The sequence below is a fragment of the Pungitius pungitius genome, chromosome 10, assembly GCF_949316345.1.
Source record: "Pungitius pungitius chromosome 10, fPunPun2.1, whole genome shotgun sequence".
In the NCBI taxonomy this organism is placed as follows: Eukaryota; Metazoa; Chordata; class Actinopteri; order Perciformes; family Gasterosteidae; genus Pungitius; species Pungitius pungitius.
This window is the reverse complement of record NC_084909.1, coordinates 19,415,026-19,434,638: the sequence shown is the minus strand read 5'-3', so window position 1 is coordinate 19,434,638 and position 19,613 is coordinate 19,415,026. Positions and strand designations below refer to the sequence as shown.

The 19,613-nt window shown below is 44.0% G+C and overlaps 2 protein-coding genes across 3 annotated transcripts in view; both read right to left on the bottom strand.

Moving 5' to 3' along the window:
- The window catches only part of dnah7 (dynein, axonemal, heavy chain 7), a 58,741-nt gene extending 49,035 nt beyond the window's left edge, over positions 1-9,706 (bottom strand). The window contains exons 1-19 of the mRNA XM_062564959.1: positions 9,264-9,706; positions 8,822-8,918; positions 8,479-8,644; positions 8,113-8,218; positions 7,503-7,683; positions 7,327-7,396; positions 7,054-7,179; positions 6,598-6,717; positions 6,084-6,267; positions 5,745-5,924; positions 5,386-5,652; positions 4,970-5,097; positions 4,622-4,700; positions 4,171-4,395; positions 3,891-4,037; positions 3,244-3,423; positions 1,944-2,084; positions 1,424-1,791; positions 441-627 (exon numbers count right to left, since the gene is read on the bottom strand). Coding sequence (XP_062420943.1) covers positions 441-627; positions 1,424-1,791; positions 1,944-2,084; positions 3,244-3,423; positions 3,891-4,037; positions 4,171-4,395; positions 4,622-4,700; positions 4,970-5,097; positions 5,386-5,652; positions 5,745-5,924; positions 6,084-6,267; positions 6,598-6,717; positions 7,054-7,179; positions 7,327-7,396; positions 7,503-7,683; positions 8,113-8,218; positions 8,479-8,644; positions 8,822-8,918; positions 9,264-9,326 — 3,015 coding nt within the window. The 5' untranslated portion in view covers positions 9,327-9,706. The remainder of the gene's footprint in view (positions 1-440; positions 628-1,423; positions 1,792-1,943; positions 2,085-3,243; positions 3,424-3,890; positions 4,038-4,170; positions 4,396-4,621; positions 4,701-4,969; positions 5,098-5,385; positions 5,653-5,744; positions 5,925-6,083; positions 6,268-6,597; positions 6,718-7,053; positions 7,180-7,326; positions 7,397-7,502; positions 7,684-8,112; positions 8,219-8,478; positions 8,645-8,821; positions 8,919-9,263) is intronic.
- Positions 9,707-10,050: 344 nt separating this feature from the next.
- On the bottom strand, positions 10,051-19,379 carry esyt3 (extended synaptotagmin-like protein 3). Of its 2 annotated transcripts, XM_037489647.2 has the most exons (24): positions 18,892-19,379; positions 17,992-18,033; positions 17,625-17,759; positions 17,432-17,508; positions 17,277-17,346; positions 17,094-17,183; positions 16,948-17,003; positions 16,738-16,858; positions 16,427-16,603; positions 15,923-16,005; positions 15,740-15,788; positions 15,405-15,494; positions 15,210-15,272; positions 15,067-15,126; positions 13,535-13,609; positions 13,249-13,335; positions 12,947-13,102; positions 12,746-12,804; positions 12,470-12,703; positions 12,280-12,378; positions 11,945-12,076; positions 11,701-11,806; positions 11,157-11,206; positions 10,051-11,058 (listed from the first exon to the last, which is right to left on the bottom strand). In XM_037489647.2, the coding sequence occupies exons 1-24, from the start codon at positions 19,237-19,239 to the stop codon at positions 11,019-11,021; spliced, it is 2,499 nt and encodes an 832-aa protein (XP_037345544.2). In that variant the 5' UTR covers positions 19,240-19,379; the 3' UTR covers positions 10,051-11,018. The 2 variants fall into 2 exon arrangements, with proteins under 2 accessions (XP_037345544.2, XP_037345543.2); XM_037489646.2 differs by having other exon boundaries at positions 12,470-12,804.
- Positions 19,380-19,613: the final 234 nt, after the last annotated feature.

The following is a 19,613-nucleotide window of genomic DNA, read 5'->3' as shown; positions in this document are numbered from 1 at the left end:
TCAAACAATCCATTCCTCTATTGTTAAAAGCATTTACTCTCAGTTGGCAAGCACGTTAAAAAGATGGACCACATTCGGTTTCAGACCTTACCGTTTGGGTTTTTCTAACAAAGGGTATTTATTTCGCTAATGGGTGACAGGCCCTTTGTATAATGGTAGGGGGGCATGTCAATACAATTTTCAAGTGAGCGTAGAATTGCTCACCCTAAAGCCATTTTGACACATCTGTTTCACAGCATATGGTATAGTTCCCTCTTAAAGTTATGATTGTGGTCCAGTGGTCTGTAATTAGATGCAACGCTCCTATCTTGGCACTATCTGCTCCCATTTGGGATTCCGCCATTCCAGCCATTGCATCCGCCATCCACAAAGAGTCGCTTGTATAAGAGACATTCTTCCCTGCTGCAAAAATCGTATTAAAGCCACATCAAACAACCTACCAGTGAAACTTGTTGAATGGTGTCCCTCCAGGTTTTGTTGACAGTGTTGAACCGACGTCCCTCCTCGGGCATCTGAATCATGATGTCCGGGGAGCTGAATATGGGCTCCAGGTAGAGCCAAGTGCACTGAACCCTCAACCACTGATCCAGGATCTCTTGGAGGAGCAACAGTTTGCCCTCCCACTCCCTACAGGAGAAGGTGAGTACACGTGAATATGTATTTACAATTAACAGAATCAATCTCCACTTTATGAAGACGAACAAGAAGCCCGAAATGGAACATTAAGAATGATCACGACACATAAGTAAAGGTTTTTGGAATCCTGTATGTTTCTTTATATTGGGTCGCCTTTAATGCCAGATATCCTCTGACGTGTAGTAGTTCACTGTGTAGCAAATAACCAACAGAGTCGCATGGCTAAACCTGCCCAAATAAGACAAAAATAAACCCTCTATATTCACTGCTGAGCACCACTACCCCTCAGTATAAAATGTAGACGGGATCGTCTATCAGAGCAACTTGTGCTATCTACTGATAAACTGTTTTCTTTAGTTTAATCCTGAGTGAGGTAATCACCTACAAAGCTACACAATGGAATTATGAAGGTGTCACAGTAGCTGCTTTAGCCTCCTGACAAATATGTTTTATATTTGATATTTTTCTACATTCCAAAAAGTTTCAGTGAGAATGTTGCAAATGATCTCACATGGCGGGGATAAGGGAATTGCATCATATTTGTAACTCAGGAAGATGAAAATGTGAATGAAATAACCAATATGATCAATGGAAGTCGTTAGTGCTTTAGCTTCAAAAAGCATGTCATGTAACATTTCAATCTGTGTGTCCTGCCTGTTAGAACTGGTTCACCAAACACAGAAAAATCCGACAGTGCAGATAACATAACGTCCAGGGTGAAAATATAGCGCTTACTTTTTTTTTTACTTATTGGAGGACATCTGCTCTAAATCTTCTTTTATCTCACCGTATCTCCACCTCAAACGGCTTAATGAAGGGTGAGCCCCTCATGGTTTGTGTCTTCACAATGTGGTCGTCCAACAGCATCTGCACTTCATCCACGGACGTCAGGATGGAGGTGCCCGTCTCTCGGTAGGCCAGCAGGTTGAACTCCATCTTGCCCCACTCTCTGGCCATTTTCTCCATGGCCTTCTCCAGGGAGTACTCCTTGCTAGCCACCTCACTGATCCCCTCGAAGCGGTCCAGGTGCTGCTCCAGGTGCAGGGACAGGAACTGAGCCACGCATGCATGCTCATCAGCTGGCTGCAGGGAGATGCCAGCCACCTCCGACATGGTGTCCCAATGGCGATCACGCAGGCCCGGGTTGCACAGTATCTATAAAGGTGGAGGAGTACAAAATGACTTTAACATTATACTTATCGTCCAAACAATCTATTAGAAAGATGTATTCAGCACTATTTCAAAGTAATTGAAATGAAAGTCATTTGAACTTCTACAGATATGAAATGTTTCTGTCTGGGTCGTACCTGGACTAAAGGAAGGTGCTCCTTGAAGTCTTCCACCTTCATCTTCATAGTGGTTGCTATGCTCAGGGCTTTGGGCACATCACTGAAGCCTTTTTCCAGCTTGTACAGTGTGCGCCAGTAGTTACCAACATCCATCTCTAACTACAAGGGTGGGGTTACAAAGACACCAGGGAAAAGAGAATCACTATGAATAAGGAATTCAGTCCTATCACAAAATGGTATATGATGAAAACACAGGAAAGTAGTTGTGAAGTTGTTGGCAGGGAAGGCTTAGGTGATTGATTGGATTGGTTGCTAAGCGTGTGCTATGGGGTCTCAGTGGTTGCTATGGCAGTACCAGTCGGTTTGCTAGTATGTTGTTAAGCTATTGCTGTGAAGGCCGGTTGCTCGGGGTTCCAGGTGGTTGCTATGGTGTCTTCCAAGGACACTAAGCTGTTTTTAGGCAGTTGCTTGGTTAATTGGGGTTGCCTCTGGGATTCAGTCGTTGCTAAAGTAAGATTTGTTTGGAACTAACCACTGTTAGTGTCATAAAAGCACCAGTAATGAGGTAACACTGACTGATAAAGGGCAGGGAGCGCAGTTTAGGGGAGGATGAAATGAGTAATTCATTTCTTTCCCAGTAGCAATATTAGAGAAATAAAGTGGCTGTGCCAAATGTTTTAAAATTGTATGTCTTGTCTTTATGCCGTTATATATTCAGTTAGTACAAAGGACTTGCCTGTGAATTGCCTTGTTGTTGAAAAATGCTACATTAGTATGGAAAGAAACAGAAAAAGTGCAGAACAGGACGTTGGGTCCAATGAGTGTGTTTGTGAAGTTTTATTCCTACGTGCTTGTCTCCGTCTCTTAGAAGCTATAAAGAATATTGCATCAATGCTATGTAGACACAGGGAATTAATGCAAAACCGCTGATATGCCACATGTTTGATGTATGGCATCATATAATGATGGTGACTCGCTCAGTTGTTTCTATTGATTTCAAAGTTCTGTTTTTCTTATATTTTCTTACATGTTTGAAGACTGAAATCCATAAATCCCCGGGTCGGTGTGTGAGTAACAGTGTGAAAAGAGGCAGCTTTTTTTAAATCCTGTAGACTTACTGTGAATGAAACCCGAAAAGCTGGATAGGTTTAAAGGAAAACGGGGAGAGAGAGCTGTCGAAGGTTTCAAAGAAAACCAAATTTCAAATGAAGCTTTGTACTCAGAAACAGCTGTTAGTGCTAGATATCACGTACAGGATGACACAAATAAATCCTGCAACATCCCAGTACACAACATCATGTCCAATTCTCTGTGGTACCTTGTCTGGGTTCACACCCGAGAGCGGTCCGTGGACCCAGTGCTCGTACTGGTCCAGGAAAGCAGTGGCTGTCTCGTAGAGGTGCAGGAAGGGTTTGAGCTTGTCCTGGATCTTCTTACACTGCGGGTACTGGGACACGGACCAGCCAAAGGCCTCCTCTTCTAGATTGAAATCATTTATCTTTCCACAGGGCCAGAAAGATGGAAATAGAAGTACGGGTGGAAGCATAGTTGGAACATAGAAACACAGACAGAAATAATAAATAGCAGGTGAGTTTGAATGTGTGGGCGAAAAAAATATATATATTTTTCTAAAATCAAATTTTTAGCACCTGTGAATGAGTTTTTTTTGTCAAGTAAATGCTGCCATCTACAGGTTACATATATAAAGGCACATCATAGAATTCTTTAAATGCCATACAATAATCTAGTATGCAATGTATCTTTCAATCAGAAGCATGTCTATTCATGACTGGCAACTCATACATCACCTACTCCTAAATATACTAGTGAAGTACTTCTAAAATCAAGCAGGATGGATCACATCCACCAATGAGAGATGGCTCATACTGATGCAAACATATTAACAGATTTGTATCACTTTTTGCCAAGCATTGTCTTGTATGCATTGCATTAAGTCTTTTGTACCTTTTCCATGGCGAAATCCAGTTTAGCATTGAGGGCCTTGGATTTTGTCAAGTGCTTATCGAGATCCGTCAGCTCACCAACGGTGGCAAACTCCTCCACCTGCACGCTGTAGCTGGCCAGTTCTTCCACAAAGCGGTCGCGGCGCAACTTGAATGCACAAACGGAAATGCAAGCAAATACATTTTCCGTTCACAGTAAAGATTTGTTTTCTGCAGATGTGATCTAAAAAACATTCCAGTCAACAATTGAGTTGTTAGAGAGATAGCGTAGTAACACGGACCTTGAGGCCACTCTGATATTGCTCTGCCTTTTCGGTAATGATCTGTTGGTGTTCCTTAAAGATGGATGCCATGCGGTTCAGCCAATGGAAGGGCTTGTTGTTGAGCTCCTCGTCCAATGGCGAGATGGTGGCGACTTCCATCAGGGAAACCAACTGCATGGCTGAGTTTGCCACTCTTCGCTCCAACAGAGGAATCTCTGTGGTCTGAACCTTACTAATGAAGGCCTGGATGGGACCACAAGGCAACAATGCAAACTAGTGCAGTACTTCCCCGGTACGGCAAAATTGATTATACTTAAAAATGAGGGGGTTCATGAGGGGGAACAAAAAACATGTAGAGACTTGGATCTGTATCTTTACAGCTTAGTGGACTGAATTGCGCGAGGCGATTGTATGTACTGTAACTCACAGCTCCAAGCGGGTCTGTGAGACAGTCATTTTGGTTAGTTACCTTCAGCTCGATCAGTTTCTGAGTGTCAGTTGGTGTAGTCAATGCCGTCTCTGCAATTGTCTCAAATTCATCACAGAGCCTGTGGGAGGAACAACATCATTTAGATAGAGGCCAATAAAGGTCTAACACAGAGACTAAAACCAAATAGGCTTCTTTGACTGCCCCAATTGTTATTTTGAAGAAGACACCAGAGCGGCAAGGCAGTCTGTACTCTGAAGTTTATCTGTGCACACTTTGTGTTTAAAAAGAAATATGATGTTAAATCAGCTAGTCAACTTTCGGGCGTTTTTTTCTGAAATGTCTGCGTGGTTGTGAAGAGCAAAAGGGAAAACGCAAAAACCGACTGACTTCTTGTTGATTTTCTGAAGGTCCTCCAGCATCCAAGTGACCAATCTCTGCTGTAGAACCTGGGCGCGATTTACCAGGGAGCGGATAAGCTTACGGGACTGAACCTCAAACATGCCAAGACGCACCGCCTGGAGCCCAAAGTGTTGGTTAGAACACATTCAACATCATTTAAGAGATTTGTCAAACATATATATCGGAATTTATTAGATTGCATGCAGTGTTAGTTATTTTGAGTATTAGAGAGCAAAGAAAAATTACTAATTTCATGTTGTCACTCAAAATTCTACTCTTGTAATCACATTTTACAGTTTACGCTTCTTTAGATGTCACTAACAGCTAATTGTCTCACATGCCAAAGTAACTTTTACAGCCATCAAATTGTCATTTCTGATGATTCCAACGTGCTGGTCAAGCACCTGGCATGATGTGTGCTGGATCTGGTCAGCAAGCTGCTGGTAGCGAACCACCTCCGCCATGATTTCCTGGAAGGAGTGCTGCTCGCTGAGGAACTGCTCCACATCCTCCTCGGCCCGCCTGGATACCAGTGAGGCGTATTGATCATACTCGTGGACGTACTCCATGGGCTTGACAGTTTCAGCCCAGAACGCCGTTTTCACCTCCTCCTGCTGGGCCTGCAGAATCTCTGGCAGGATGATGGGCTCCAGGGTGCTTCGGCTTCCTGACTAGGAAGACACGAAGTAGGTAATAAACAGGATTTAGTGCAATACTTCTGTTTTGCATACTACACACATGCAAACGCTCTTTCACTCCTTACCCATTCTAAGTACAGTTTGGTTTCCACACAAGGTACCATGCTGATAGAACTCAGTAGGAGCTCATAGACGTGAAGGAAGACCTCCAAGTACAATTTGAGTTCGGGCTCAAACTTGATCTCCTTGTCCTCCAGGGTCAGATGCAGCACAAAGCCTGGGTGCTCATGGGCTCGCTGTGACTGCTAAGATGGTGGAGGTCCACCACAAAACAAGGCAGAGAAAGAAGGACACTTTTATGGTTCACTTGTACGCCTCCATCAAAATCTAAACATTTATTTTGACGTCATGATAACAGATTCCAGTTAGACTCTTCTAAGATGATTTTGTAAGCATTCTCCTACCGGGTCTTGGGAGAGTAGGTGTGTATAGTCCTTCATTGAGTTCAATGCAAGGCTCTGGAGTTGGGAGGTCATCAGTGCAGCAGCACAGTTAAAGAAAGAAAGCAGTTTGGCGTTGTGTTGTGAGGCGGGAACCAGCCCGGACCTGCACCCCTGATAGTAAATGTCGTGCACTCTGGGAACCCAACTGGTGTAGAAAGAAGCACATTGTCAAATAATGAAATAGTAATAATACCAATGGGAAAATTGGGGCAAAGGACACAAAAGAGTGGCTTTATGCACAAAATCACAAGGGCTCATTCGCTGCTGGTGGTGCTGATCCAAGACCGTTCCTCTCTCACCTTAATGGAAGCAGGCAAAAAAGTTCCCGGATCCCTGAACTCCCCACAGAGGACTACGCACTTTATTATGCTCAAACTTGTTCACTTTTGAAGGTCAAAGGAGATTAAATTCATCTTCCAAATCCCAATAAAAAATGGGTGTGACTAAGCACAGGTTTTCGGTTATGTGGACTCACTTTTTGAGGAGGATTCCTTTGGCGTTTTCAACATGGCTGGTGACAATTTGCTGAAACACATGTAGCTCCATGGACTCCTTTCTGCTGTGGAACTCCTCTACATCTATCAGACGTAGATTCCTGCAAACAGGTCATCCAACAGGGTGAAACAATAGGTAAACAGAGATACTACCGGAATTGTAATGTATTTTCATAGGATATTGACATGGGATAATATAGAACTAGAATTCAGAAAATTACAGGCAAATTATAGCTGGGTATCCATGCTGCGGCGGTACTTCTGTACAAAAACTGGTAAATACTATTGATGGAAATTGTAGAAACCAGAAAACACAATTTCTCAAACAGGAAATTCACACATTTCTTTAAATATTTTAGAGTAAAAGGCAAATTTGACTTTATTTGAGTTTCATTCTAAATAGTTCAGAACCCAAAATAATATCATTGCAGGCTTACTTGTAAAAGACATGCCACACGTTGAGCACCTGCTGCATTAGGGGGTTGTAAGAGTGAAGACTATCTTTCATCCTCTTTACTGCACGAACAAAGGATGTGTTCCATGGTTTGGGCAATACCTCCATTCTGACAGTGACAGATAATAGGAAAACAGACTTTTCATTTCCTCCAGCAAAATATATGAATCACAATGCAAAAGGCTTCACTACTCAGTCACTGCTTAGAAAACGCTGAGTCGCTGTGCGTTACAAACACAACATTCTGCTGACTTACTCAAGCCTGTGAGAGGGCCGTTTTTTTGGTTTGTCCTCATCCTTTCTTGAACCCCTGAATGTATATTTCACTGCAATCAAAAACCCAAAGATATTGATAGAAGATTAAGTTAACCAGTTGTGTAGTTATTCAGTCCTGAATTATTTTAAATGGAAAGTTTAAATGGAAGTAAATACAGATTGCTGCCTTGACGCAGAGCAGATAGTCCTCTTTAATCTCAGTGACCAGTTGCTCAAATGGTGTGCTCTGGCTCGTCAGGTGGTCGGATACCATTTCCTGAATGTTCTTCAGCAAAGAGTCCTCCAGCGGAGCCACATTCTTCAGGTCTATCCCTTTCTGAATGTAGTAGTTATATCTCTGCCAAGATAGAATATCACAAACCGTTCTGTCTCAACATTGTCAACGAACAATGCCTCGAAGATGACGAACCCTAACAAACTTCATTTTCCATGTTGTGTTCACTCATTTATGTGTAAACTAGATCGCAAATTATAGAAATGCATAAACATAAGTAAACAACATCTATAGATGTAGTGTTTCGCCTATGAACAAGTTAGAACACTACATCAAAAATGTCTTATACACAACAAAGACTGCACTGAGAAGTATAATAGTGCAAGTGTAACCACTGAGACACACAAAGCAGTGATTAGAAGGCCATCATGCCAAGTGCCTGGAGAAGATTTTGTAAAGGGTAATGGGCACAACACTGTCATTATGGGCACTTAGACAACAAAAGAGGTCTTGTGATATGATATTTGGTATCAAATGTTTCTTGTTTTTTACCATTTCACGATTATTCTTTTCTGAAGATTTATAAGAGTCACGTGGTAGAGAGCTGCCAAACTCCTCTTCCTCCTCCTCTTCCTCCTCCTCTTCCTGCTGCTGCTGGCTAAAAAGAATTGAGTCACAACAAATAACTACAGTGTTGTACAGTAGTGGGATTTAAAGAACAAAATAGTCTTCAAAGGGGTTTTGCGGTATTTATAATGCATCATAACAAAAATTAGAATTCAACATCTAGGTGTATTTTGTTACTTCATGTGATCCGAACCATATGAAGAAATTTCCAAGATATAATTAACTGCATTCAAAAAAAATATCAGGACAGATGGAAAGTTAAGGTCAGTAAAAACAAATAGCCCAACTTACCATATGAATTTAACCAGAGTTCTCCGGAGATTCTCGCGCTTTCTATTCCTTTGTGTGAGGCTTGTGCTGCCATGCTTGGACGGCCTGCGGACGGGCCCTGCCACTCTCCGGCCTCGACCATAACGCTGAACGAGTCCCCCGTCCGCCCCGTCAATCGGGTGATCTCCTGCAGCACACACACACAGGGCAATAAGTCAGTCCTCGAAGGTCCAACAGTAGCTGGAACGACCTAATCCGACTTAAAGTCTAATGCTTGAGGTGGCGTGAAGTGAAGATTATTTTTTAGTTTATCCAAGTTCACTAAAAAGTATTACCAACTCCAAACTTGCGCCATGGAACTCACTATTCACAGCTGCTTCAGTTCCTTGAGGGGTCTGCTGGAGGGGGGGACACAGCAAAAAGGAAGGTTTTGGATCCATCCACGGCTGCTTTCTGTAAACCTGGAACACGGGTGCAGACTACGTTTGTGTTTGACATTTAACGTTAACATGAGTTACAGTCCGAGGTGTGTTTAACGTTAGATTAAAAGACAGAAGCGAGTACCGAAACAACTTGGGAAATGCGATGTTTAAGTAATACAAGACAGAGCTTTTTTGCATTAATGCTGCAACGTTAAGTGTCTACCTTTAACAATACATTACAATGATAAAGATGTTAGCTTCGTGTCATGGTCAGTCAAGCTAACGTTAACTTAAATCAGCGGCAAAGTTTATTCCGCTTTAAGAGAGGTTACTTTTTTTCCAACCTCGAAGTTTTTTTGAACACATAATGTTGTCTAAACTTACCGGTGGTGAGTTTGGTGGCAAGAAGCTAACGGTGGTATTTTTTTTCCTCTTGGTGGAATTCATGTTGGTACTTGCGCCAAGTTATCATAAGCTAACGAAAACGTTAAAACCAGTGTGACGTTGCTAAGGCCGTTGCTAGGGAAGAAACGGTGCACTCGCGCGAAGCTTTAGCGGCACCCGCACGCGGCGTGCACGAGCACGAGCTGCTTTACAGATTGTCCACGTCAACTGTGCCTGTTAATCAAATCATCTGTACTTTATTTATCTGGTATTCTATAAAACAGCGAACCATAAGACTTTTTTAAAACTAATTCGTTTGTGTGGTGATTTGGCTAAAGTTAAGTTATAGATCACTTGACAAAAATACTGAGCCAAACTGACTTGTACATTTGAGATTATTTTTGGAGTTTGCTGATGTTTTATCTACTTCCCTGTTTTTCCTAGATTACCTCGTGTTTCAATTTCACATTCCCAGCGGCCCTAGTAATTAGTAACAGGTGATTCATTCCCAGCGGCCCTAGTAATTAGTAACAGGTGATTCATTCCCAGCGGCCCTAGTAATTAGTAACAGGTGATTCACGCCACGTGTCCCCCGCGTTCACGCGTTGTGAGCGCGCGCCAGGAAGCCCCGCCTCCTTGCAGTCAATGCAGGCAGCTTGAGGGTCCTAATCCTCGTTGCACTACTAGTTAGGATCACACATTATAATCTACACCACTTTTTGCTGGAATTGCTGGAATAACAGTTCCAGTCTGGAATTACACCACAACACCAGAAAAAAAAACAATACACTTTTTGTAGATGTTTATTTGCCATTGAAATAGTAGCTGAAGAAAATTGCACAGTGTTCAAAGAATGAAAAAAATATAAAACAGATCCTGGACAGCTATGGAATCATTTAAATGGTTATTTGAACATATATGTTGTTGTTGCTTAAGAATATATGATCATCACAAGTCAAAAAGGAACACAAAATGTATTGTAATGGTTGTAACTAATTTAAGGTTTTTCATTTTTAATGAATTATCATGTATTTATAAATTAATTTCTAAATAAATATATAAAGCTGCAAGTACTCTTGTTTTAAGTGTGTCTGCAAGTGTAACAGGTACTAAAATATAACCGTTGTGAATCAATATTCAAATTGGTAGAACTGCTGAGCTGCCTCACAAAACACCAGTTGCATTTGGCTTCTTCCAGCTGTGAATACCGTATGTGCGTATGTGTAAAGCGTGGAACCCTTTCTCAATAAGCAATCACTCTCCTGAATCGTTGCAGCAAAACACCCATCAATGAAAATATTTACACTTACAATTAAAAAAAGGATGACTTTGGCTCAGATCACCACAAAAAATACATTTACACAGAATCAAGTGGAAAGGATGAATGGAAAGTAGCCTCATTAGTCAGGAACATCGTTCTCTGCATGTTAATCCAAATAAGCAACAATAAACCAGTGGGAAATTAGAGTCCTGCTAGTGATACAATTATCTGGGATAACAAAGTATGTTCAAAAGTTGTGTATGCAGTTCTCAGATCATTACACGTTTTTTTGCACTAGATGCACTAAACTACTCCAAGTGGAGTGTCACCCTATGTTCCTGTGAGCATATAGCCTTTGAAATATAAAAACAGATATATATCCATGATGACAAGCAAGAACAAAGGAGTGTGCAACCCTCCCAGCAGATAGCAGGCGTACTCAAGGCCTCGCAGTGGATGAGGATGAGGAGCTTCTTTTAAAAGGGCTCTACTCGCTAGCTGGATTTCTTCAGCCCAGGCAGTGTGAGCTCATACCTTTTAAAAGAGAAGAGAAAATATTGGTACTTCAATTCAGAATACCTCTGCAAAATATTCAAACAAATTATGGAAGAGTAGAAAACTAAGCACCGTACCAATTTGTGACGCCTTTCACTAGATCCAACTGGGAAAGCTCTATCATCACCTGTGGAGAGGAGCACAGCATGAAAGCCTCATCCAGACTGAGGGGCAAGAGTGGGACAACCAAAGCAAACACATTGTTTCTGGACACTGGACCATACTACTCTCAGCGGAATAGTGAGAAAGAATAGTTCTGGTCTAATCTAAATTGTTTTCTCGCTATGTTTGTCTTTTAATAACAGATGGGGAAAAAACAGCATCAAAAGAAAAGTACATTAGAAATAATTTCACAGCAAAGCTGAATGAAAAGAAATAAAGAGATGATTCCAAAACTCAAAGTTTATGTCAGCATGGCTTTTTTCCCCCCTTTCTTGTTAAATTACAGACACGAGAGAGAGAACAATTTAGATTATTTTTCCCCCCTGACTTAACTCTCAGGCCTTCCGTACGATAATGAGCCCAAATTAAAAACGAATGCAATCTTCCAACAGCATTCAGCATTTCTACTGCCATAACCTTTGAAATAAGGAACAGACTCTCACAAGAAGCACTACCCACCATGCCAATGTCCTTTCTCTCCCGCGAATGGAACATTTTTCCATTTTTCACTGACACATCCAACTTCCTGTTTTGTGCTTCTTGAAGTGACACGTCAAACTCAAACCTGTGAGGAAGTAGGGTTTGGAGAGGAAACCAGTTTCAGTTAAAGTCTCTGAGCTTTAGAACACACAGAAACTACTTCACGTTGGTAAGAAGAAATACAGAAAACACGTGTGATGTAGAATAAGAGCAGTGGCCTTACTTGTGATCGAAGACCGGATTGACCGTCTTCTTCTTGACGTGCGTCTTCTTGCGGTGTATCCAGGATTGGTCGGGGAGAAAGTACAGGCGCACATAGGAGTCTGTGCCGCTGTCACTGAAGCGGAATATATTCCTGCAGGCAACAGGCACACACAGATTAAAATACCTGGCCGGACAGATGTATTTTCAGCACAGAACATTTCAGTCGATGTCCTTCTTAGGATTGAAAAGTATTTCAACAAATCACCTGTGAAAGTTTTTCCATGTTATCACACAAAAACTGGAATTGGCTTTGTTCTGAGACCTAAAATGTGTTGCTGGATTTTCCCTCCGTACCTGCAGGAGTTAACCCGGACGGTGAGTTTGTTCCTCAGGCCGGCGTAGCGTACAGTCAGCTGGATCTCCCCAAATGAGCCCTGATGTTGCCTAATGGCTCTGAGGGGATAGAACACATTGCTACTGGGTTACTTAATTCCACGTGGACCAGTTCATCACGCCAGTAGAAACATCTGAGCCACAGACTCACTCGGGGTACGAGGCGCCCTCCGAAAGGTCGAAACGGGACGAAGCGATGGAGTTATCCGACAGCAGGCTGTGGGAGTCGTACCGACGCATGTTGGACAGGGACGAAGTGGACTGCCAGGTCTGGAAGCCGTCCCGGTTATCCGCCACGGACGGCGCCGGCGAGCTGTGGCCAGCGGGGCCGCTGTCGGGGGAGAGCGCTGCGGAGGACGAGGTGTTGGCGGCGGGGGGGCCGGACACAGGGGCGACGCCTCCTTGGTTGGCCGGCGGCTTTTGCTGTTTGTCTTGTGGAGGAGGTTTGACGACGATCTTGGGTGGAGGCTTTTCCAAGGTAAGGATCTAACGAGGGATTGGCTAATGTCACTCACGCAACATAAAAACACCAGCCCATAAAACCAAGCTTTGGTTGTCGTGGCGTATGCGACTGCATCTTTGCACTCGACGTGTGAGTGTTTACATGTGTGTGTGTGTGTGCACGCACCCTGAGTGTGGCCTTCAGCTTGATCTGGCTGTTCACGCCGGAGCGCTCCAGCTGGAAGCGCTGGTCCAGAGTCATGTCCGAGGCGTTGAGGAGGCGACTCAGGGGGACGTTCAGAACACCGAGCGGAGCCGCCGTCTTCTTCTCGTTCGCCTTGATCTGGACCACGAGAAGGCAAAAACAACAAAAACAACAACATCACTGTTGGTGCTCTGTCTTTTAGGTTACATAATGTACAGTGTGTTATGCTATCCTGCCACATATACGTTACATATTGGGGTTGCGTGCACCAGTGAATGACAAACCTGAACCGTGAGCTGCTGTGTCTTGACATTATGGACAAAGAAGGTGAAGCCCTGCTCCCACACTGGGTCTTTGGATGCATATGCAACCTGTGGGAAGAGAACACAGTGAGGAACAATGACTACAGCCAGATGATTGCATCGCAAAAAGCTCTCCAGGACAATCTGAAAATGACATGTCATTGAAATAAAACCGCATTCTTGTTCAACACATCAAAAACCTAAAGACATTCGACATGTTGTATTCATTTTTAGGAAGTGTTGACGTGATAATAAGTGAGAGCACTACCTTGCTTTTTTTTACATCTTTATCGACGGAAATCTCCACAAAAGAGTCGGGGCAGGCCGTTTTCTTTTTAGTGAGCTGAAAGCAAAGTAATAGAGAAGTAGGTTGAGACACAGGCATGTCATCACACATGGGGAGTCAATGACACCATCACAGAAAACCTGTGGACCAATGGATGGACTCGTTGTTTGTGACTGAGTGATACTCAACTGCCTTCAGCAGTTGTTGTTTCACACAAACTTGTTCTTTCACTTATGACAACATGTGGCCACCAGCAACAAGCTAACAACGGCATTTAAAGTCTGCTTTTCACTTATTGCAAACATTAGAAGTCTGCAAAGGCTAGTTAGCGTCTGCACTGCATTCCCTGATGCATGACGTACCATCCGGGACACGTAAAGAAGGCCTTTGAAAGCTAGCGTGCTCGTACGAGGCCGCGAACAAGACCGACAACATTCCAGAAGGAGAAGAAAAATGCAGAGGTCTAATAATATCCACAACGTGTTGGCTGTCCACTTTAAAAAAAGAAAATACATATTTTCACGTGGAAAACTGATGGTACGGTTTTAGGAAAACCAAACATCCGCAGTTTTCTATACTGGCTCTATTGGCTATGACGCATTATGGCTCAGGAAAATGACATTTTTAATGGAGAATACCGTGTTGCCTCTCACACTTAGCCTTAGTGTATTTTTACCCAATGACCAGCAGAGGGCCTTCAGAGGAAAATGTTCCCAATGACAGTGTGAGTAAACAGAGCTTGTACTGACAAGGACTTGTTTAACAGGGCTGGTCAAAAGGTTTCAGTTTGATTAGAACTGCTTTCATTACCGTACAGACATGTAACATGGGCAAAGGTTAAAACTTTATCATTTTTCCTACCTAAAAATATTAAAATCCTTGATAAGGTCTATAAATGCACTATGTAGTGCAAATTAGTATAGATATAGTGGTTGTTAATATTCACTATTTAGCAACAACTCGTCATGTTTCCTGATTCTGGGAAACTCATCCCGAACAAGTAAGAATTCAAAGCCACTTGAACACTAGCTGGTATCAACGCACCCACACGAAGGAGACGAACAGGAAATACGAGCTTACGCACAGGGACAAGTACGCCGAGGCTTTCATCAAGACACAAAAAGAACCATCGCACTGTAAGGCAGTGGTTACAGGAGGCCAAAAGAAGCCCTCTATGCCATAGTCAGAATGTTGTGGATTAATACAATACAAGATGTAAGACAGTCTCCTGGCAATGTTAACGCTGTTAGGAGTCAAAATGAATGAATTTGATTAAATGATTTAAAGAGGATTTTACAGAAATGCAATTATGACCAGTAGTGTGCTGGCTAAAAAGTGAATGTTCACTAACTAATTACGCCCACGTAACGCTGTGCTACTCTTGAGCTTGTATGAAAGAGGGGACGTAAACCATGTTTAAGATGACTTTTTAAGTATGTTGGGTATTTGGGTGACCTTCTGTACTTTAGAGTCCACCTGCCGGTTGGGGCGGCGTCGATTAGCTTCTCGCTTACCCGAGATTCCTTTGCTTGCTTCCCGTGTTTCTGTTGCTCGGTGATCTCGTTCTGATCTTTCTGGAAGCAGAGCACAAGCACCACGTGAGCACATCTGTTTATCCGTGGCACGCCAAAACCAGTCCCCAGTAGAAGCTACTTACTGGTAGGTTGGAGGCATTGTCCAGGTAGACTGCAAGCATAGCACAAGCAAAGCCGTCTCCAGACTGGAAGAGAGCAACACTCGCCTTACACCAGGGAAATATGTAGTGAAACCTCCAGATTTACATGTAGATTAACGACAAATCGAATGAACGTGTTCCTGGAAGTTTGGATGGGAGAAATGGTGATGCTGGTACCTCTCTCAGCAGGCTGGGGTCAGACTTGAGGGAAAACCACTGGAGCTTGAGGCGGACCTCTCCATTCTGGATTTTTTCCAGAGTAAACCACTGCAGCAGCCACAGAGATTCATTTATCAACATGACATTAATATGAAAGTCTGCCTTTAAGTTGAGAAAAGGCAAGTGCTTGGAAAGGCAGTAGCATTAAACGTTTAAACGTTTCTTTACATTGTTGAAAATGCTGCTTCTGCACATTTTTTCATACATACACCCTTTGCAAAGACAAAAAATGAGATTATTTGGCACAAATGATAGCATTCCATATATGTACACACTATTTATTACAAGCTCACCTCATCTATTTCTAGTTCCTTCTTCACTTTTCCTAAATCAAGTTGATACCTAAGTGGAAAACAAAAAACAAATTTCAATTAAAGCAAACGTACTCAGGGTTTAACAGTCATTCTTCAAAAGTTTACCATCTATGCAGTAAAGTCAATACGATACGTGCAATTTAGGCTGAACTCATTCCTTACGAGCCAAGAAAGTCGTCCTTATCCGTGTCGTCGTCCCACAGTTCCACCTCCAGCTCTTGCCCCGGGGCTTCGTGGACCACGAACTGCACACCGATAAGGGAGAATCAGTGTGAACATGCAATTCCATTTATTGAGAATTTAGAGGAAAATGGAAAATGAAAAAATGTCTGTAACCGGAGCGGCGCAAATCCTTTAAGATGCTCATTTTGACATTGTGCAGTTTGTGGTATGGTTGCAGCCTCAAACAGCTTCATTGTGAACGGTCATTCATAAAAGTTCAAAAAGCTTCAAGGTTTATAAACTACACAATCCATTTGTAAAAAGCTAAAGCGCGAATATCTGCTGCCTTTTTTCACAGGACTCCCACGACCGGTCTGAAAACGGAGAAAGTTCTCCTAAAGCAATCACTTAAAGCAAATAAAATATATTATACCATCACAAACTCAGCATGAAAATGAGAGAACTATTTGCTAATAGGACCCGAGTTGTTCCGTGTTGCCCCACCTCGTACACTTCGTTCCACTTGGGGTGCAGATTTTCTTTGACGATCTTGCTCTTGAAATGGTGGTTGCCCACTCGGAGGGTGGCGTAGGGGTCCGACTTGCCTTTCACCAAGCCCATCATGTACGTGTCCATCGCCATCAGGTCTCTGGCCTCCAGCAGGTGGACCCTCACCACACCCTGAGGAGGGATTCAAACCGGCAACAGTCTCACGTGAAAGGGAGAAAGAAAAGCATCACGTCCGAAGGGAGACTTTTATCCAATGCAAGAGATAACAGGTGATCCGTTGAAACGGAAAGTATTATTTCACATACTTGAGGGAGCGGGAAGCGCATCTGGTCCACTTTGACCTGGTCGATGAGGGGCACACACATGCGGTTGGGCAACACCATGAGCGAGGCGATGATGTCCATGATGGTCTCCTCGGACAGCGAGCTGGACAGAGGAGACGAGAGAGCTTACTAAAACCGAAAGCCACTCCGCCGACAAAAGGATTTCCCCCCGAGTCGGGCCGCGGTTCTGACCTGAAGCCCGGGCTTTCCAAGAGGTTGGTTATGCCGGTCCAGTTGATTTGTAGGGTCTGAAAAAAGGATAAGCGACATTTTCAGCTTTTTAGGCTCATAACTTTTAGCCTCGTCCATGACATTTGGCTCGTTGAGACGTCACTTACGGGGCGGCGAATGAAAAAAAAGGTGACTCCTCCCACCAGTGGCACTTGCTCAATAAGAGGTTCCAAAATGACCCTCATCGTCCCATAGAACTGGAAGGATCAAGAGAGCGGTTGTAAAAAAAAAAAAAAAGACTAGTAAACACACGCAATGATGATGTCACGCAGAGTAAACGAGGCGCTCACTTTAAGTCCCTTGACGCCCGCTGTGATCGGCGGCTTCACGTCGGCGTTGATGTTTGCGTCCCCCTCGTAGCTGCAGGGAGGAGAAGGAGCGCCGGTGAGACCCGATGACACGCATTCAGCACCTAGCTTCCATGTGACAAGTGCGTCCGACTGACCTTATGTCCAGATCCAGAATCACCTGCCTGTGATCCACTTCATGCGTGAATACTTTCATTCCAGTGATCTTCAGAGGCTGGAACATAGAGGACCGCGTTAGATGAAAGGCGTGCTTATCAAAACGCATTCCGCAGGATTGAAATGGCCTGGACTAGTGTGTGTGTGTGTGTGGGGGGGGGGGGGGAGACTCACTATGTTTCCAAAGTGGACCTTGGTGAAAGTGAACATCTTGAGGGCAGGGCTGGAGAGCCGGATGGCCGGCTGGATGTTCTGCTTGAGGAGCTTCTCCATGTACATCCCAAAGAAAGGCCAGGCCTGCTGCAACACCTGAACATACAGAGCTGCATTTAATCCCACACCTCAACCAACCAGAAGGTACAATTCCACCCCTTTGAAGGAATGTGTAACATGCAGCTGGATTTTGCCACAGTCATTCATGTAATTTAGTTCATTCATCTCAGTCCAAGTGGAGTAATGACACAAAAAAAGGCCTAAAAAAAAGCACCAATGTGATTAAGATACCATTAATAAAAAAATAGTCTTTATCTTGACACTGTACCTTGTTTACCCAGTCAACTTTCTCAACCTCAGGGAATTGGACCTTTGAAAAGAACAAAAAGTGACGGTGGTTAGAAGAGGGCTTTGTAGCATGATGGCAGGGATGGAAGAATTATCAATGACTCATCGTGCAAATTTCAAGTGGCTAGAGAGTAGAACTATTGAAAGATAAATCTTTAGCCAAATTACTGATGGATCTGGAAACATTTTGCACATTTGGCTTGTTTCTGAAAGCAGTAGAAGGAAAAAAAGTGGACATGGGCGAGCAGTTTGTTTCGACTTTAACAAGGTTTGGCTTCATGATGTTTTAGTACAAAGCATATGAGCACCACCCGAGACCGCCACCTCTCTGTCTCTCTCTCACACGCAAAATATATACATACACACAAGAGAGAGGGCTGTAGGACACTAGTTAGTCATCTCGCATTCCTCCTCTCCCTGACTCTCCCTCTCTCAGGTCCCATGAGTCAATGCTAAAAGTGGGTGTGGTGCAAAAAAAAAGGTGGAGAGACAACACCTCCCCAACAACACGCAGCTGACTTCACCCACTTCTGAGCAGCCTGCGTCCGGGCCTCGGGTTGTGCATGTCATGCAAATAAAGTGCAGCGTAGTCAAGGTAACGGGAGACGGGGGGCTGGACACAGAACTTTGGCTACGATCTCTCTGCTGCCTGGTTGCCAAAGTGCACTCGAGCAAGGCATCAGACACCTGAACTCGCGTAGCGGTGGGACAGACCCACGTTGACACTGGACAGACCCACGTTGGGACGGGACAGACCCACGTTGACACTGACAGACCCACGTTGGGACGGGACAGACCCACGTTGACACTGGACAGACCCATGTTGACAGTGGACAGACCCACGTTGACACTGACAGACCCACGTTGACACCATACATACCCAAGTTGCCATCTGCAAGGCGCTGCTCAGCTCCTTGTTCACCAGCTGATTCTCGTTGTCCACAAAGTCGATGGCGGTTCCGATCCGGGCGACTTTGGTCTGTCGGTTTTTCTTCCACCAAGCGGCCATGAGCATGCAGAGCATCACCCAGCTGATGCTGAGGCCCAGGTATCCGGTCAGATACACGGGGTACAGGACGAAGATGGCTCTGCCGAAGTACGCCAGGAACTCCATCAGGACGCGGTTGACGGTGGAGGAGTCCAGCTTCTCCGCGCCGTCGTCGATCGACGCGCCCTCCCCGTGGACGGCTTCCACCCGCGGGCGCGTCTGTCCATCGGCGGACGCCATCGGGTGCTTCCTCCTCCCCCCTCTCCGCGGTCCCGGGTGGATGTGTTTGGGTACTTTGGGCACACTTTGGCGCAGCGTTCTCCGGGAGAGCGCAACGGGGACGCCGATCCACACACAGTCCGCGAAGGCAGTGACGGTCCCAAAACTTCCGGGTTTGAAAACTTCCCCAAAAAAAAGAAGCAGGTAGACACACCTGTACCAATGGGTGGGGACCGCGCGTGACGACAACAACACAAAAAATCCACCCAAAAAACAAAAAGATAATTTCCACAAATGGCCATCTATATTATTATTATAATTGGTATTATTAACATTCTTTCACATGTTTGTTTTTACTGCTTGAACCCATTTTTATATTTTGTGGAAGTCTGCAG

Bases quoted from the DNA above. Each gene is read 5' to 3' on its own strand.
- esyt3 (XM_037489646.2), bottom strand. From the start codon at position 19,239: ATGGCGTCCGCCGATGGACAGACGCGCCCGCGGGTGGAAGCCGTCCAC. The intron at 16,604-16,737 runs GTATGTGAAATA...ATCCCTCCTCAG, and splicing joins TGCGCTTCCCGCTCCCTCAA to GGTGTGGTGAGGGTCCACCT. The intron at 15,789-15,922 runs GTAAGGAATGAG...TTTTCCACTTAG, and splicing joins AAGGACGACTTTCTTGGCTC to GTATCAACTTGATTTAGGAA.